General features: G+C 44.0%; 1 protein-coding gene across 1 annotated transcript in view; it reads right to left on the reverse strand.

Annotated features, from left to right (window-relative positions):
- Nucleotides 1-14310: 14310 nt before the first annotated feature.
- The window catches only part of LOC141107447 (uncharacterized), a 15330-nt gene continuing 8737 nt past the window's right edge, over nt 14311-20903 (reverse strand). The window contains 3 exon segments of the mRNA XM_073598169.1: nt 14311-17220; nt 20346-20417; nt 20420-20458. Of these exon segments, the coding sequence (XP_073454270.1) occupies nt 14492-17220; nt 20346-20417; nt 20420-20458 (2840 nt within the window). The 3' untranslated portion in view covers nt 14311-14491.

Consider the following 20903-nt stretch of genomic DNA (forward strand, 5'->3'; position numbering starts at 1 on the left):
CAATCAATATATGCCCTAAATATTAGCCCATTCATCGAAATTGATGTTTTCATAATATATATATATATATAAGAGTCCAAAGGGTTGCTGCACTTAAAAACTTTCGGTTGCTTTATTTCATGTAGTCACATGGAAAAATTACAAAGCAATTACAATCTTTCCAGACGTAATCATGACATTAAATGCCTATATAATGCAGATATGGATGGATTACGTTTCGGGCTAGTATGCTTGCGCCCTTCCTAAGATCCATCAGAGCATATCTAACAGGTTTACTGCAATTAATTCTTTAAATACAAATTAGTGGTATACATCACATGTGGAAACAATATGGTTGATTGATTCAATTCATAGTATATTCATCACCTGTGCAGATACGTGTTTTTTACACCATAGACACAAGATCTAACAATTAGCGGCCGATATCCTTATCTCATCATTCTTATTCTCCAAATGTGTTATATGAACCTATGAAAAATACATACATAGATAGATTGAGCATACCCATATACAGACCTCCCTTTTTTGAAACACATTTTTATGTTTTTTTCATTTTATTATCACTTATAAATCAATACTGTTAAATAAACAAATAAAGATCCCAATCAACATTTAAACCATATGGAGCAATAGTATTTAGAAAATGTATCCAATAAACTTCTCTTTTTCTCAGGGTTATTTCACGGTTACCCCCCCTCCTATTTTTCTCTATTCCCTCTAGGACCATATACTTTAATTGTGATGCATTATGTCCATATTCCACAAAATGTCTGGCTAATGGTAGTCGTGTTAGTTTGTCACGTATTGAATATTTGTGTCTTGCTATCCTGTCTTTTACTTTTTGTGTAGTTTCTCCAACATACACTAAACCGCATGGGCACTTAATGGCATATATGACATATGATGATTGGCAAGTGTAATACCCACGTATAGGGATATTGAAGCCCCTATGTGGATGTGCAAAAACTTTTCCTTTTATCATGGAGTTGCATTGTATGCATGACAAACATGGATACAATCCAAGGTTTTTTTGTTCTAAAAAAGTTGGTTTAATAAATGTGGATGTGGGTTGGTCCGATTTTATTAATTAGTCGGTCCCGTATTGTTCTACCTTTCCTATATGAGGACATGGTGGGGATTCCAGAATTCCTGTATCATCAGATAACTAGTTCTTAAAAGGTTCCAATGTTTTTTAATTATCTTAGAGATGTTTTTAGAAAAAGGGTGGTATTGCATAATAAATGGAATTCTCTTTGTTTCTCTATGGGTTGTTACATTATGGTCAGTATTGAGAGATTCCGTATCAACTAAGGTTCGGGGGTATCTTCTATTGATGAGTTTATTTTTCATTTCTTTGAGTCTCTGGTCACCGCACAGGGGATCACTCATGATCCACTGTACCCTCAGCATTTGACTTTTTGGAATAGATGAGAAAACAAAGTGTAAATAAAGTGTAATAACTGGTTACGATCTGTGGGTTTCACATACAGATCAGTACTAATCTGTGTGTTACTCAACTTCAATGTAGTGTCTAGAAAAGAAATCCTGTCTTTACCAATTTCAATATTAAATTTCAGGCCAGGTATTAAATAGTTAATATATTTATCGAACAGAAATAGGCTCTCCAGGTTGTCATCCCATATAGCGAAAATATCGTCCACAAATCATTACCAACAATGGCAATGTTGGAGAAATAGTTAATTCACATAAATAAAAGAGGTTTCTATCATATTCATAAATGCATTCGCATATGGGGGTGCAACATTTGAGCCCATCGCTGCCCCATTTAGTTGCAAAAAATGAGTATCCTTGAAGAGAAAATAGTTTTCCTCAAGGACAACAGTTCAAGAAGGAACAAGATCTGTTCAGTTTTATAGATACCTGATTGGGTTAACAGTCGTTGACATGCCTCTATTCCCAAACTATGAGGGATGATAGTAAACAGACTGGAGACATCCCATGATATCAGGACGGATTCTGGTGACAACTTAATATCCTGAATTTTAGTCAAGAAATCTGTAGTGTCTTTGATATACGATTTGATATTTAACAATAATGGTGTTAGACATTTGTCCAAATATTGTGCTAAACGGGTTGTCACAGATTCCATACCCGATACAATGGGACGTCCCGGGGTTTTTTTTTGGTCTTTATGGATTTTTGGTAACATATATAATACTGGTGTAACCGGATATTCACACACCAAAAATTCCATAGTTTCGTCATCAATAATTTTATCCTTAACCGCATTCATAATGATTTTTTTTATTCTTTTTTGTACTCTAAAGACTGGACTAGAATCAAGTTTTCTATATGTAAGGGTGTCACCAAGATGTTTCATCACTTCATTTTCATACATGGGGGTGTCCATTACCACAATAGCTCCCCCCTTGTCAGCCGGTTTGATGGTGATATCGCGCCGGGCTGACAAGGAGTTTAATGCTGTAATCTCATCTTTATTCAAATTATGGGGTATATGATCTCTTTTATTCCTATCACACAAGAATTTCTTTGTCATTTTCCACTTTGTCTATATACACCTCCACTGCAGCACATGATGTAGGGGGTACTTTAGTGCTTTTCAAATTTAAACCCATATTTTTAATTGGTAATGTAAGTGATTCCTTATATGTGGTAATCGACCCACCTGAGAAATGTGCTTTAAATCTTAATTGTCTGTAAAATCTATACAAATCCTGCTTAAGTACAAAATCATCCATTCTTTCTTTAGGGCAAAAGCCCAAACCCTTATTTAATACACTAAGTTCGGCTTCAGACAAAATAATGGAAGAAATGTTATGTACCAGGTTTTCTTCTAGTGTCTCTGTCGGTTCTGCCGTCTGGTAGTTACACCTCCCGTTGCGTCTTTTCTTGATTCTCCGGCCGCCCCTCCTGGTCCGGGTTCGGTCATGTTTGCTGGTAAAAAAGGAGTAGTGGATGCGTTGTTTGATGATCCAGTAGATGTGATAGATAAGTTGGAGCTAGCGAATTGTTTGCGCTGTATTTTCCTATGTCCTTTTGGGTGATGGTATATGGGATCCATCCAGTTATAGACACAATCACTTTTGTAGTCTTACCGGTCCCGCTCAAGTTTTTTACGTTTGCGAAGCTGGACATTAGTATGAAATTTCTCCAATTTATCTTTGTTAGTTTTTTTAAATTCCATTAGTTCCTCCTAATTTGAACATTGTTGTAGTTGTTCTTCTAATTGGACAATCTCCTGCTGTACAAGAGTTCTTTCTTGTTGCAAAAATTGTACAGTTAATGTCATGATATCAAAGGAACATTTATTTAGAATTTGTGCAAACTTGGTTTTGAAGTCCATATTTTGTGAAAATAAAGTTGGAATTAAACGAACTCTTAATCCTCTGGGGATCATTTGCATCTTATAGTATTCCGCTAGTGTTACCTCGTGTAAATCCATTGTAATAGCTCTCTGTGTAAGCTTCTCCATTTTCTTGATTAGTTGTATTGGGGATGACTGGGTCAGGAAATCTCTGGATCCCATAGTGTCTGTGAAGATCCTTGAGGCCTCAGTTTCAGAGAAAGAGTATAAGCCACTCGTTGCCATCCTTGTGATGATTCCACACAAAATAGCTGGTGCTCCTTCTCAAGGGAAGAATATATTCAAATCGTAGAGGAGAGCCGCACCCAGCTTACGATTCACTGCCAGGAATCAGGTCTTCCCACCGACCTTATATATAGAAAAAGAGTCCAAAGGGTTGCTGCACTTAAAAACAGGAATTCTGGAATCCCCTCCATGTCCTCATATAGGAAAGGTAGAACAATACGGGACCGACTAATAAAATCGGACCAACCCACATCCATATTTATTAAAACACCTTTTTTAGGACAAAAAAACCTTGGATCATATCCATGTTTGTCATGCATACAATGCAACTCCATGATAAAAGGAAAAGTTTTTGCACATCCACATAGGGGCTTCAATATCCCTATACGTGGGTATTACACTTGCCAATCATCATATGTCATATATGCCATTAAGTGCCCATGCGGTTTAGTGTATGTTGGAGAAACTACACAAAAAGTAAAAGACAGGATAGCAAGACACAAATATTCAATACGTGACAAACTAACACGACTACCATTAGCCAGACATTTTGTGGAATATGGACATAATGCATCACAATTAAAGTATATGGTCCTAGAGGGAATAGAGAAAAATAGGAGGGGGGGTAACCGTGAAATAACCCTGAGAAAAAGAGAAGTTTATTGGATACATTTTCTAAATACTATTGCTCCATATGGTTTAAATGTTGATTTGGATCTTTATTTGTTTATTTAACAGTATTGATTAATAAGTGATAATAAAAATGAAAAAAACATAGAAATGTGTTTCGAAATAGGGAGGTCTGTATATGGGTATGCTCATTCTATCTATGTATGTATTTTTCATAGGTTCATATAACACATTTGGAGAATAAGAATGATGAGATAAGGATATCGGCCGCCAGGGCCGATCCTAGGGTCACCGGCGCCTGGGTGCAGAAATATTTCTGGCGCCCCCACATGGGCGTGGTCATCTTACCAGCTCCACCCCTTTACAAATGATTCTATGGCAACGACTCAAATACAGAGCTGCTCCCCTAAGAAGTCTTTGTTACCCTGAAATCCTCCCATGATCTCTTAACAATAAAGAAAATACAGGAAGAGAGAACACTAATGAGACCTGGAGGGGAGTCTCTCTGATCCACACAGAGAGGGCTTCTGTTAGAAAGAGTCCCCAGACATAATACAGGATACGGTCAAAGACTGCAGACATGATACAAGAGCTGGACAGAGACTGTAGACATGGTACAGGAGTTGGTCAGAGACTGCAGACATAGTACAGGAGATGATCAGAGACTGCAGACATAGTACAGGAGATGATCAGAGACTGCAGACATGGTACAGGAGATGATCAGAGACTGCAGACATAATACAGGAGATGATCGGAGACTGCAGACATGATACAAGAGATGATCAGAAACTGCAAACATAATACAGGAGATGGTCGGAGACTACAGACAAGATAGAATAGATGGTCAGAGACTGCAGACATGATACAAGAGACAGTCAGACACTGCAGACATGGTACAGAAGCTGGTCAGAGATTGCAGACATGATACAAGAGATGGTCAGAGACTGCAGACATAGTACAGGAGATGATCAGAGACTGCAAACATGATACAAGAGACAGTCAGAGACTGTAGACATGATACAAGAGACAGTCAGAGACTGCAGACATAGTACAGGAGGTGGTCAGAGACTGCAGACATGGTACAGGAGATGATCAGAGACTGCAGATATGATACAAGAGAAGGTCAGAGACTGCAGACATGGTACAAGAGAAGGTCAGAGACTGCAGATATAATACAGGAGATGGTCAGAGACTGCAGACATAGTACAGGAGATAATCAGAGACTGCAGACATAGTACAGGAGATGATCAGAGACTGCAGACATGATACAGGAGATGGTCAGAGACTGCAGACATGATACAAGAGAAGGTCAGAGACTGCAGATATAATACAGGAGATGGTCAGAGACTGCAGTTCCTATGGACATTAGTAGATAATGGCCGATTGGCCCTCTCACCTGACCCAGCGATGGTTCCTCTGATCAGGAGTAAGCTCACTCTGAATTGCCCGTGGTGACTCCGCTGGGTAGCACCCAGATCTGTATTCTGGCAATGACTCCATTCCTTTCTCCGCCAGGGATGGCACCAGGCTGTGTGGCTTTCCCTCTGGTGGCGCAGGGCAGCGGGGTTTCCTCTCTGATGGTGTTCCCTGAGCACTGCCCTCTCCCTCTGGAGTCCTGGGTGCACTTCCCTGAAAGCTTTCCCAGGCTCCTGTATCTCTCTCTCTCCCATTCAGCTGAGCCTGCTGTGTGGACTGCAGTTTCCGTGTTACAGTGGGGCTGCCAGTCCTCGGGACTACATGTCCCACAATCCTCTTCTCCTTTTTCTATTCTATTTTTCCCTGGCTGATATGAAGGCGGGGGAAGAAACATAGTGGGAGGCTGTGCTGGCCAGCGCCGCTCACTAGTATAGCAGTGCACGTGCGGAGGAGAGGGAGAGGGAGGGGAAGGGGCGAAAGAAGAGCCTGCAGCTGCAGTGACGTCACTAGGGTTGGTCTCACCAGGTGCGGTATAACATGGTGTCACCCTCCTTCCACCAACTTTAGTCGCCCCTCAGTACAGACCTCCCTCCACTAAGTATAGACCCCCACTAAGTATAAACCCCTCTCTCAGTACAGACCCCCTTTTGTCAGTATAGACCCCCCCAGGACAAACCACCCCCCCTCCATTAGTAGACCCCCACCAGGACAACCCCCCCTCCATTAGTACAGATCCCCCCCAGGACAAAGCCCCCCTTCATTAGTACAGACCCCCCCAGGACAACCCCCCTCCATTGGTACAGACCCCCAGGACAAACCCCCCCTCTATTAGTACAGACCCCCAGGACAAACCCCCTCCATTAGTACAGACCCCCTAGGAGAACCCCCCTCCACTAGTACAGACCCCCACAGGACAAATCCCCCCTTCATTAGTACAGACCCCCCAGGACAAACCCCCCTCCATTAGTACAGACCCCCCCAGGACAAACCCCCCCTCCATTAGTACAGACCCCCCCAGGACAAACCCCCTCCATTACTACAGACCCCCCAGGAGAACCCCCCTCCACTAGTACAGACCCCCACAGGACAAATCCCCCCTTCATTAGTACAGATCCCCCACCAGGACAAACCCCCCTCCATTAGTACAGACCCCCCACCAGGACAAACCCCCCTCCATTAGTACAGACCCCCCCAGGACCCCCCTCCTCCATTAGTACAGACCCCCCGGACAAACACCCCCCCTCCGTTAGTACAGACCCCCCAGAACACCCCCCCTCCATTAGTACAGACCCCCCAGAACAACCCCCCTCCATTAGTACAGACCCCCCAGGACAAACCCCCCCTCCATTAGTACAGACCCCCAGGACAAATCCCTCCATTAGTACAGACCCCCCAGGACAAATCCCCCCTCCATTAGTACAGATCCCCCCAAGACAACTCCCCCTCCATTAGTACAGACCCCCCAGGACAACCCCCCCATTAGTACAGACCCCCAGGACAACCCCCCATTAGTACAGACCCCCAGGACAACCCCCCATTAGTACAGACCCCCCAGGACAACCCCCCCATTAGTACAGACACCCAGGACAACCCCCCCATTAGTACAGACCCCCCAGGACAACCCCCCCCATTAGTACAGACCCCCCAGGACAACCCCCCATCAGTACAGACCGCCCCCCCAGGACAACCCCCCATTAGTACAGACCGCCCCCCCAGGACAACCCCCCCATTAGTACAGACCGCCCCAGGGACAAACCTCCCTCTATCAGTACAGACACATTAACACCCGGGCAGCAGCTAGAGAGGACAGTGTGCAGCCGCACCGCCCGGGTGAAGAACAGATCAACACAGGCTGCAGGCAGCAGCTTAGGCGGGAGTGAGAGACAGCGGAGGAGAGAGAGAACCTATCTCAGGCTGCAGGCACGGGCCGCCCCCCTCCCCCCAGTGAAGTCACTGCGCGGCTGGTCTCTCTCAACACAGAGACCAGCCGCTCCGATCTCCGGCGGCTGCTCTCCTCTGACAGGAGGAGGAGGGAGGGGGGACAGGCTCTAGCAATGTAAAGCACAGCGGCGCCGGCGCGTGAGCTGCTGCGGACAGAGCTACTTCTGGACACGGAGGGGAGGAGGGAGGGGAGCACTCTGGCGCTTCAGCGCCCCCACCTCTCTGGCACCTGGGTGCACTGCACCCCGTGCACCCGCCTGGGACCGGCCCTGTCGGCCGCTAATTGTTAGATCTTGTGTCTATGGTGTAAAAAACACGTATCTGCATAGGTGATAAATATACTATGAATTGAATCAATCAACCATATTGTTTCCACACGTGATGTATACCACTAATTTGTATTTAAAGAATTAATTGCAGTAAACCTGTTAGATATGCTCTGACGGATCTTAGGAAGGGCGCAAGCATACTAGCCCAAAACGTAATCCATCCATATCTGCATTATATAGGCATTTAATGTCATGATTACGTCTGGAAAGATTGTACTTGCTTTGTATTTTTTCCATGTGACTACATGAAATAAAGCAACCGAAAGTTTTTAAGTGCAGCAACCCTTTGGACTCTTTTTATATATATATATATATATAATTATGAAAACATCAATTTCGATGAATGGGCTAATATTTAGGGCATATATTGATTGTAACTAGCCAATGTACAGATATTTGGGTGTTTATATCTGCATTGTAAATGTATTGGTCCAATGGGAGAATTGGTTTTGAACCCAATTTGAAATATTGCAAAAATGTCACTATGTAGCCAATGGGTTGGTATTGGGGGCTCTGTATCTTTAAATTTCCACAGTAAAATGTAACCGTATTGTAAGATATCATAGAGATGGGTGTGTATGACACATCTGCATTGTAAACGTATTGGTCCAATGGAAGATTTTTTTTTTTAACCCATTTAGAAGTATTGGAAAAATGTCACTATGTAGCCAATGGGTGGGTATTTGGGGCTCTGTATCTTTAAATTTCCACAGTAAAATTTTACCGTATTGTAAGATATCATAGAGGGGGGTGTGTATGACACATCTGCATTGTAAACGTATTGGTCCAATAGGAGAATTTTTTTTAACCCATTTAGAAGTGTTGGAAAAATGTCACTATGTAGCCAATGGGTTGATATTTGGGGCTCTGTATCTTTAAATTTCCACAGTAAAATCATACCGTATTGTAAATGTTAGAGAGAGTGATGTAACATATAATATAATGATTATACAGAGCTGTCACACATCCATTATGTTATATTTAGTTTTTGTGTGTTTAAAATCCAACCAAAAAATACTCGTCTGATAGCATGACCACTGATTTGCAACTGTCTGATGGCTTGACTTCAGTGACCTTACAGGAGCTGCAGAAGTGAACCATCCGTCCATCTGCTGTTCATTCATCCATCCAGTGGCGTTGCTAGGGGGGTGCGGCCCACACCCGGCTCAGACTGGTACCAGCACTGCGGCTCCCTCCTTCCCTTCCGGCCATTCCGGGATCTTCTCAGCTGCACTCGATGTGCGGGGAGAGTGGGGGAGGAGGGAGTGACTCGTGAGGCACAGACAGAGGTGCCCAGAGTCCGGCCGTACCACACGCCGCAATCTTATCTCTCTCCCCCTGCTGACTGCACCTGCCTCCTCCTCGGCTCTGACATTTCAAGTACACAGGCCGGGAGGCACATATCCACACATATCCTCTAACCCTCCCCAAATCAAAGAACCCATCCCAGCTCTATCCACATCCCGGCTCCATCCAACACCCTGATCTAATCCTTGCTCCATCCAACACCCCGATCCCATCCACCACTCTGATCCCATCCCGGGTCCATCCAATACCCCAATCCTATCCTGGCTCCATCCACCCCTGATCCCATCCCAGCTCTAACCACCCCTGATCCCATCCAACACCCCGATCCCATCCCAGCTCCATCCACCCCGCCATCCAATCCCCGCTCTATCCATTCCTCTGATCCCATCCCGGCTCCATCCATCACCCCGATCCCAGCTTCATCCATTCTCTGTATCCCACCCTGGCTCCATCCATCCCCCCAGTCCCATCCTGGCTCCACCCATCCCCCCGATCCCATCCTGGCTCCATCCATTCCCCCAATCCCATCCCTGCTCCATCCATCTCCCCAATCCCATTCAAGCTCCATCCATTCCCCGATCCCATTCCGGCTCCATCCATCCCCCCAATCCCATCCTGGCTCCATCCATCCATCCCCCCAATCCCATCCTAGCTCCATCCATCCCCCCAATCCCATTCCAGCTCTATCCACCCCCCCCCCGATCCCATTCCAGCTCCATCCATCCCTCCAATCCCACTCCGGCTCCATTCATTCCCCAATCCCATTCCAGCTCCATCCCCCGATCCCATTACAGCTCCATCCATCCCCCCAATCCCATTCCGGCTCCATCCATTCCCCAATCCCTTTCTGGCTCCATCCATCCCCCCCAATCCCATTCCAGCTCTATCCACCCCCCAATCCCATTCCAGCTTCATCAATCCCCCCCGATCCTATTCCGACTCCATCCACCTCCCCAATCCCCTCCTGACTCCATCCATTGTGGCAGGTTAAGGGGGAGAGCCACACCGACGCACTAGCCTGCTTAGTGCCGAGGGGGGGGTGACACCATGTTTTACTGCACCAGGTGACACCAACCCTAGTGACGCCACTGCATCCATCTATTCTTCATTAATCCATCCATTAGGTGGACGGCCATGTCTTGGTAGGTTTGTAGTTGTGCCGTACTCTTTCCATTTTGCGATGATGGATTGAACAGTCCTCTGTGAGATGTTCAAAGCTTGGGATATTTTTTTTTATACCCTAACCCTGATTTAAACTTCTCCACATTATCCCTGACCTGTCAGGTGTTTTCCTTGGCCTTCATGATGCTGTTTGTTCACATTGGTTCTTTAAGGCTACTTTCACACCAAGTCGCTTTACAGGCGATATAGCACTAAAAATAGCACCTGCAAAGCGCCACTCCAGTGTGAAAGCCCTCAGGCTTTTACACTGGAGCGGTGCACTGGCAGGGCCCCGCTAAAAAAAAGTCCTGCAAGCTGCATCTTTGAGGTGCTTCAGGAGAGGTGTATACATTGCTCTTAAAGCGGCCCTTATCATTGAAATCGATAGGGTTAAAAGCGCTGCTCCCTTTCTCGGCCGCTAGCTGCGCTTTACCGCTGACGCCCCCCACCCCCCCGTGTGAAAGTGCCCAAACAAACCTCTAAGGGCATCACAGAACAGCTGTATTTATACTGCCGAGATTAAATTACACACAGGTGGACTCTATTTACTAATTAGGTGACTTTTGAAGGCAATTGGTTCCATTAGATTTTAGTTAGGGGTTTCAGAGTAAAGGGGGCTGAATACAAATGTACCCCACACTTTTCACATATTTATTTGTAAAAAAATTTTGAAAACCATTTATCATTTTCCTTCCACTTCACAATTATGTGCCACTTTGTGTTGGTCTATCACATAAAATCCCAATAAAATACATTCATCTATCTCTAGCTAAAAGATAGCTGGACAGGCTTGTGTAGAGCAGGGTTCCTCCAGAGGTTGCTCGGGGGTTCCTTGAGCAATGAACAATGTCTGCCTCTCAGAGAAATTCCCACTGATACGAATGATCTTTTTAGCCATCTGTAAGGGGGTAATTCTTCCCACTGCCCATCACCCATGGAATGAAAATGATAAACGGTTTTCCACATTTTTTACTAATTAATATGTAAAAAGTGTGGAGTGCATTTGTATTCAGCCCCCTTTACTCTGATACCCCTAACTAAAATCTAGTGGAACCAATTGCCTTCAGAAGTCGCATAATTAGTAAATAGAGTCCACCTGTGTGTAATTTAATCTCAGTATACATACAGCTGTTCTGTGAAGCCCTCAGAGGTTTGTTAGAGAACCTTCGTGAACAAACAGCATCACGAAGGCCAAGGAACACACCAGACAGGTCAGGGAACCTGCTAGAGTCTGCAAAAGACTTGAGACTAGGGCGGAGGTTCACCTTCCAGCAGGACAACGACCCTAAACATACAGCCAGAGCTACGATGGAATGGTTTACATCAAAGAATATTCATGTGTTAGAATGGCCCAGTCAAAGTCCAGACCTAAATCCAATTGAGAATCTGTGGCAAGACTTGAAAATTGCTGTTCACAGACGCTCTCCATCCAATCTGACAGAGCTTGAGATATTTTGCACAGAAGAATGGGCAAGAATTTCACTCTCTAGATGTGCAAAGCTGGTAGAGACATCCCCAAAAAGACTTGCAGCTGTAATTGTAGAGAAAGGAGGTTCTACAAAGTATTGACAAATGTACCCCACACTTTTCAGATATGTATTTGTAAAAAAAAAAAAAAATGTAAACCATTTATCATTTTCCTTCCACTTCACAACTGTGTACCACTTTGTGTTGGTCTATCACATAAAATCCCAATAAAATACATTTAAGTTTTTGGTTGCAACATGAGAAAATGTGGAGCATTTCAAGGGGTATGAATACTTTTTCAAGGCACTGTAAATACTGGCACTAAAATAATAAATAATTTAAAACCTGGGCAATGGCTGTGGATTTATGGACAGAGGAGCCGCCTGTTCAGTTTCACCAGTTGGGCTATTACATTGCAATCCTGACGCAGTTTTTATACATTTGCTTTCTGACATGACTCCTAAAAGACGCCGATAAAATGAAACGCAGTTATTTAGAGCAACCAATCAGATTTACTTCTCGTTAACAGGGGTAACCTTAATACTTTTGTCCTCGTCTGCATTTTCTACTCCCACTGACCACAAAAAAAAAAAAAAAAAAAAAAGTATACAATTTGCATGACTGTCAGTCAAAATATCAAAGCACTATGTGTCCCCTCCAGTAATCTTCCAAACCCCCATGCGCGCCCCCCCCCCCCTTCTTTTTTCCGGTCACAACTCTAATGCCCCGTACACACGGTCGGATTTTCCGACGGAAAATGTGTGATAGGACCTTGTTGTCGGCAATTCCGACCGTGTGTGGGCTCCATCACACATTTTGCATCGGATTTTCCGACACACAAAGTTTGAGAGCAGGCTATAAAATTTTCCGACAACAAAATCCGTTGTCGGAAATTCCGATCGTGTGTACACAAATCCGACGGACAAAGAGCCGCGCATGCTCAGAATAAATAAAGAGATAAAAGCTATTGGCCACTGCCCCGTTTATAGTCCCGACGTACGTGTTTTACGTCACCGCGTTCAGAATGATCGGATTTTCCGACAACTTTGTGTGACCGTGTGTATGCAAGACAAGTTTGAGCCAACATCCGTCGGAAAGAAATCCTAGGATTTTGTTGTCGGAATGTCCGATCAATGTCCGATCGTGTGTACAGGGCATTACAGAATTTATGAACAGCGGGTCGTCTAACGGTGAGGCAAACCCTGGTCATGTTGGCCCTTCTTATTATGCCTTATACCCTTTCTCATGTACGGTATTTTGTTCCAGTGTTTTGCTTTTCTACAACTACGGAATGTGGTGTTGCATAAAAAAAAAAAAAAAAATTTTATATATATACACACACACACACACACACACACACACACACACACACACATATATATATATATATATATATATATATATATATACACACATATACATACACACACAATATTACCAAAAGTATTGTGACGCCTGCCTTTACACACACATGAACTTTAATGTCATCCCAGTCTTAGTCCGTAGGGTTCAATATTGAGTTGGCCCACCCTTTGCAGCTATAACAGCTTCAACTCTTCTGGGAAGGCCGTCCACAAGGTTTAGGAGTGTGTCTATGGGAAGGTTTGACCATTCTTCAAGAAGAACATCTGTGAGGATGATTAGTACGGTGCTTTCAACAGCCGATTCAGTTTTTTCATCAGACAAAAGCTGGATGTGCAGACTATCAAATTTTTGTCGGATGTAAGAGCGAGACTACGCATGCTCAGAAACAAGAGAATACATACAAAACTATTCAACACTACATGTCTATGTATTCTCTATATTTGCCTTTTTTGTTTTCTTAAATAAAATAAAATGTAAATTTGAAAAAAAAAAAAAAAAAAAACTATTCAACACATTACATCACTTCAGAAGTTGTATTCTGTCGTACGAGAATTTTCGTATGGTGAGTAACCTCTTCACTTTCGACATCAGACTAGCATGCAACAAAAAATGGACGAACGGTCACCCAAAAATCTGATCGTGTGTACGGGGCTTTAGACTGGGATGCCATTAAAGTTCATGTGCATGTAAAGTTAGGTGTCACAATACTTTTGGTAAGTGCGAGTGTGTATATAATTATACACATATATATATATATATATATATATATATATATATAATCTCCTGTCCTCAATGTTAGGGACCTTAGGTTCCTTGAGGATAGGGACTACTGTGAATGTACATGTAAAGTGCTGCATAAATTGACAGCACTATATAAGTACCTGAAATAAATATATATATTAGATAAATATAAAATATCTATATTTCATTTCAGACAGTTATATAGCGCCGTTAATTTATGCAGCACTTTACATATACATTGTACATTCACAGCAGAAAATATATATATATATATATATATATATATATATATATATATATATATATATATATATATATATATATATATATATATATATAAAAATCAAAGCACTGAAAACAGAAAAATGGCCCGATAGTAAATACAGTATTACAAGTTGGTATTAAAGACATAAAAAAAAAAACAAAATCTGTAAAAATGAGAAGACTTTGAGACATTTCAGGTCTGGAAACAGGAAAGAGTGAATAAAGGCGATTTCCTAATACAATATTTATTTTTTATGGGCTGTTGGGCATTCACAGAAAAGGCGCTGTAAAAAGAAGTCTACAGAGGCACATAATTAAAGTCTGATCCCTCACATTCCTCTTCACCCTCCAGTTTTACGGTGATGATGTTAAAGCCGGCATCACTTCCAGCATTTGCAGACACGCCATCCACATCTTGTTCACCATTTTTCTCTTTGGGAAGATCTGAGCTCTTGTGAACGTGTAGATCACCGGTGTGAGTTTTTTGGTGTTTTACCAGCATAGCCTTCTTGGGAAAACTAACCCCACAGTCAGAACACGAGAAAGGTTTATCTCCTGTATGAAGCCTCATGTGTTCCACAAGAGACGCCTTCCAGTTGAAGCCCTTCCCACATTCTGAGCACGAAAAAGGTTTGTTCCCTTCGTGGGTGGCCTTGTGCCTCGCTAGGCCTGCGCTGGTTTCGTAGCCTTGCCCACACTCCAAGCAAACAAACGGCCGTTGCCCATTGTGCACCTTCTTGTGCTTATCGAGGTGCGGCTTCTGCGTAAAACCTTTCCCGCACTCTGAGCAAGAATACGGCTTCTCCCCGGAATGGATGCGCTCGTGTTTTACGAGCACCGAACGGACGCTAAAACTTTTGCCGCATTCCGAACAGGAAAAAGGTTTCTCCCCAGAGTGAGTTCTGTTGTGTCTGGCAAGGTCAGCCTTCTGCATAAAACCTTTCCCGCACTCCGAGCATTTAAAAGGACTGGCCCCTTTGTGAATTTTTTCATGCTGTGTGAGCGTGGAGTACTGCACAAAGCTCTTCCCGCACTCGGAACAGATGAACGGCTTCCTCTCAAGATGAGTGGCCCGGTGCCGTGCGAGGTGGGCGTTATTGATAAAGCTTTTGCCGCATTCAGTGCAGGTGAACGGTTTCCCACTCTGGTGCGTTTTCTCGTGCTGCTTTAGATTGTACTCCCTGGAAAAACATTTGCCACAATCTGAACAGGAAAATGATTTGGTCTCACCATGGTGGTGGGGGGTCAGCTCGGGATCCGTCAAGAAATTCTTCCCGCAGTCCTGGTAAGAGGACTCTGTGGAAAGCTCGGAGTCCTTGCTGTGGGCGCATTGATGGTTTACCGCATGGACCTTCTGGCTAAATATTTTTCCGCAGGTAGAACAGGCAAAGGGTTTTTCCCCGGTGTGGGTTCTTTGGTGGGTAGCAAGAGCATTTTGATCGGAGAAGCATTCACCACATTCAGCGCACAAGTGAGGCTTGACTTCTGTGTGGGTCTGCTGGTGCTCAGACAATGTGGACATGCTACTAAAACACTTCCCGCACTCGGGGCAAGGATACGGACGCCCTTCGGAATGAACCTGCAAGTCTTTACTGAATTCTGAATTGTATGTAAACATTTTCCCAGAGTCTCCATTTGGACATCCTTTCTTCTCATGGACTTTCCGATGTTGCACAAGGGTGGCCTCCTCAGAGAAGCATTGGCCGCATTCAGCACACAAGTAAGGCTTGACTTCTGTGTGGGTCTGCTGGTGCTCAGACAATATGGACATGCTACTAAAACACTTCCCGCACTCTGTGCATGGAAATGCAGCCTGTGTGTTATGAAGGGCTTCGTGCCTTGGATACGGCCGTTCTCCAGAATGAACCTGCAAGTCTTTACAGAGTTCCGAATTGTATTTAAACACTTTGCCAGAGTCTCCGTTTAGACACCCTTTCATCCGATGTTGCGCAAGAGCGGCCTCCAAGTGAAAACACTTCCCGCACTCAGAGCATGGAAAAGCTGCCTTTGCTTTATGAAGTGCCTGATGCCTTTTCAGGTTCCTCCTGCGTGAGAAGCGTTTGTCGCAGTCAGAACACGCAAAGGGTTTTTCCCCGGTGTGAATACTCCGATGTTGCTCTAGGTTGCCCCGTTTATAAAAACCCTTCCCGCACTCGGGGCAAGAAAGCAGATTATCAGTAGAGTGGACCCTCAGGTGTTCCACCAATGACGACTTCCAGTTAAAAGCTTTCGGGCATTCCGTACACGCAAAGGTTTTCTCTTTAGTGTGGATTTTAGCATGTTCCAAGAGCGACGACCTCCACCTGAACAGTTTCCCGCACTCAGAACAGGAAAAGGGCTTATTGTACGAATGGGTCCGTTTATGACTAGCGAGGTCGTCCGCAGATGGGAAAGACGCCGAGCACTCCCAACAGAAGTAACACTTCTCCTCCGAATGAACGACTTTGTGTTTGTCCAGATGGTTTTTCTGCCTAAAACACTTCCCGCACACAGGACAGGCAAACGGTCGATCACCGGTGTGGATCCTATAATGTTTAATGAGGATGGAGCTTGCGCTAAAGCATTTACCGCACACATTGCAAGAAAACGGCTTCTGTTCTGTGTGGGTTTGGACGTGTTTACAAAGGTCGGCGTTCTGGCTGAAAACCATCCCGCAGTCAGAACAGGAAAACGGCACCTCGTCCTTGTGATCCCTCCTGTGCAGTAAGAACGTCGGGTACCGAGCAAAACATTTGCCGCAGTCCGAGCAAACAAACGGCTTTCTGTCAATGTGAGTGATCTGATGACGGATAAGATGTGCTCTGCTACTAAAACCCTTCCCACATTTATGGCACAGGAAAGGCTTGGATACTTGGCAAGGTTTAGGATGTTCCTTAGGAACTGACTTGTCACAAAACAGCTTTTCATTTTCCAAGTGAGAAAGTGTCTGCTCCTTGGTGTCAGAGGTCTGGAGGTCTATAGGATCTGCGGTGTGAGGACCTCGCTGTGCTGTTATATTGTGCTGTGGTGTTACACATTGCTCAGAATCTGCAAAAAAAAAAAAAAAGTTATATTGTGTGCACAATATTAAAGTGATACTGAAGTCTCATATTTTTTTTTTTTAGTTAAAAATAACAAACATGTTACATGCCTGCTCTGTTTAGCGGTTTTGCACAGAGCAGCCCTGATCCTCCTCTTCTCAGCTCCCTCTTCTGTGATCCTGACCCCTCCCTCCTGTTGAGTGCCCCCACAGCAAGCAGCTTGCTATGGGGGCACCTGAGCCGAGCCACAGCTCCCTGTGGTCCGGCCCCGCCCCCTTTCTCTCCTCATTGGCTGACTGACTCACTGGGAGCCAACGGCGTTGCACTGCTGTCCCAGCCAATGAGGAGGGGAGTCCTGGACAGCCGAGACACTCCTACAACAGCGCTGGATCTAGATGGGGCTCAGGTATGTATTAGAGGGTTGCTGCACACAGAAGGTCCTTTATCTTAATGTAATAAATGCATGAAGATAAAAAAAAAAAAAAAAAAAAAACCTTCTGCCTTTACAAATACTTTAAGTTAAACATAATTAATTCACCTTTGTGGTAAATGTTTAGTGTATCTAAGGGGCCCAAGTACGTTATAAATTGCTGCACAATGAAGAGAAATCCTTCATCCTTAACCACTTATCTACCGGGCACTCCCCCCTTTCCTGCCCAGGCCCTTTTTCAGCTCTGTCACACTTTGAATAACAATCGCGCGGTCATGCAACACTGTACCCAAATATTTTTTTATAATTTTCTTCACACAAATAGAGCTTTCTTTTGGTGGTATTTTTAATCACTGCTGGGATTTTTTTTAATAAAAAAATAAAGACAGAAAATGTAAAAAAAAAAAAAAAAAAAGGTTTTTCTTAGTTTCTGTTAGTAAATTTTGTAAATAAGTCATTTTTCTCCTTCACTGATGTCGCTTATGAGGCTGCACTGATGGACGCTGATGAAGTGGCACTTATGAGCACGGATTAGGTGGCACTGATGAGGCACAAAAATTCTGCACTTATGGGCATTGATAGGTGGCACTATAAACGGCATGGATAAGCGGCACGGATGGGTGGCACTGAAGGGCAACACTGACTGGCATTACTAATGGCACTGATTTCTGGCTGTGGTGGGCACCGATTGTTGGCACTGGTAGGCATTGATTGCTGGCACTGGTGGCGCTCTAATGTAATCAGGGCACTGATCATCAGTGCCCTAATTACATCTCTCACTGTCCCCTGCGAGGAAATGCCACCGATCGGCTCTCCTCGCCACACACTGTCAGTGTGAGACGAGGAGGGCCGATTACCTTCACTTCCTTGTTTATATGTGACTGGCTGTGATTTGACACAGCCAATCACATGATTAAAGAACAGCATCAGCGGCTCTTTACAGAGATCAGGGTTGCTAGGACAAGGCGTGACCACCGCTCTGCGCGCCCTGCGGGCAAGCAGAAGCGGCCGCTCGGGTGCGCCGTCATATGACGTCCACCCAGAATGAGAGCCGCACCGTCCCGCTGTCATTTGACGGTGGGCGGGCGGCAAGTGGTCCAGCCCAAAAAAAAAAATAAAATGTAAAAGTCAGCAGCTACAAATACTGCAGCTGCTGGCTTTTAATATATGGACACTTACCTGTCCAGGGAGCCTGCGGCGTCAGAACCCTCAGCCGATCTTCAGATCGACTCCCGGGTGCTGCCGCAGCCATTCCTGGTAACAGAACCAGGAAGTGAAGCCTTTTGGTTTCACTGCTGGTTCCCTACTGCACATGCGCGAAGCGCGCTGCGCTTTCTAATAGGCTCGGCAGCTGGGGAAGGAGGAGGGGGGCCAAATGTGGCACCGGAGAGGAGGAGAAGGCGTTTAAGTGAGAGTTCCACTTTTGGGTGGAACAACTCCGCTTTAACTCCTTCACCTCCTTCCTGCCCAGGCCAATTTTCAGCGCTGTCGCACTTTGAATGATAATTAATCAGTCATGCAACACTGTACCCAAATTACATTTTTATCAGATAGAGCTTTCTTTTGCTGGTATTTAACCACCGCTTTTTTTTTTTGCCATATAAATGAAAAAAATACCAAAACTTTGGGAAAAAAAAACAATGTTTTTCTTCATTTCTGTTATAAAGTTTGCAAATAAATAATCTTTCATATATTTAGGCCAAACTCTATTGTGCTACATTTCTTTGGTAAAAATGACTCTCTAATTAGCTATTGAATATCTGAAAATTGATCAGTCCTGATATACTGACGGCCTCTCTCATTTCTTGAGGACCTAAAATGCCAAGACAGTACAAATATCCCCCAAATTACCCCTTTTTGGAAAGTAGGTAATTAGTATGAAGCATGGCGAGTTTTTTTTGAAGTTGACAATTTTGTTTTCACAGTTTTTGGAAAATGAAGAAATTAAACAATTTTGTTTTTTCTTTTACATACTGTCACCAGAGCAGTACAGCGACATCATATGGCGGTGACAAGGGACACTGACTGGTGACCATACGCTTAAAATAAAAAAAGAAAAACTTTATAATTTACGCAACATACTGTGACCGAAGCAGTACAGTGTGTCACCATAGTAACAATGAACTGCTCTGGGGATCTGGATTTTATTTATTTTTAACAATGATTGCTCATTACAGTGTAAATCTCATAATTGTTATAAACAATCATTTTTGGCATCCATTCATGTGCCGTTGTGTACTATTGTGATAGCTGTGATTGTCCACAGCTATCAAGTGGTACAGGTCTGCTGTGATTGGACCTTGTACCATGTGATCACTGCGACTGATCACAATAGTACCCAATGAATGGCTATGAATGAAAGCCATAGGGGTAGATTTATTAAAACTGGAGCACTCAGAATCTGGGGCAGTTGTGCATGGTAGCCAATCAGCTTCTAACTTCAGCTTGTTCATTAAGCTTGGACAAGAAAACCTGAAAGCGGATTGCTTTCTGTGCAGAGCTGAACCAGATTTGCAATCTCCAGTTTTAGTAAACCTCCCCTATTGTGTACTATTGACATGTGACCAATCACAGCGATCACACGGTACCGGGGCCAGCCTGGTACAGGAGGGTTTATTCAGATAACCTGCATCATTTATTAAGGGTAACCCTCGGACACAATATAGGACATTTGAATGTTACTCTGGTCGTCATGTAATCACCTGAAGGGGCACCGAGGAACCTCCGTCTAGTTCTGGAACTATCAGCCCCGGATATCCATGGCTCTTCTCCTTCTCAATCCTATGTATGATGTCTGGCTTTACAGGGAGGTATCCTTGTAAACAAAAAGAAAAAACCTAGTTATTACCGATTGCTCCTTTTCCTAAAATCTTCAAGTACGTTTCACATGAGAGATGGATTTGTCCACCTGCAGGAAACACAAGTCTAGGAGTTTAAAAGGGCTCCCAGGTGCTTGCAGCCTCCACTTTGAAGATTAATGTCTTGTAGCTAATAAAAAAAAAAAAAAAAAGTGTGGAGTACACTGACCTTCTTGTGCTAAAGACACAGCCCAAAAAAAAAAAAATGACAAATTTAAAGTGATTATAAAGGTAAAATTAAAAAAATAAAAAAGCAACAACATACATATCCTACTTACCTCCACTGTGCAGCTCGTTTTGCACAGAGTGGCCCCGAACCTCGTCTTCTGGGTCCCCGCCGGCTCCTACCCACATCTGATAACCCCCTTGGAAAAGCGCTTCCCCGAGGGGGTTACCTTGCAG

This window comes from Aquarana catesbeiana, linkage group LG09, assembly GCF_042186555.1.
Source record: "Aquarana catesbeiana isolate 2022-GZ linkage group LG09, ASM4218655v1, whole genome shotgun sequence".
NCBI classification, from domain to species: domain Eukaryota; kingdom Metazoa; phylum Chordata; class Amphibia; order Anura; family Ranidae; genus Aquarana; species Aquarana catesbeiana.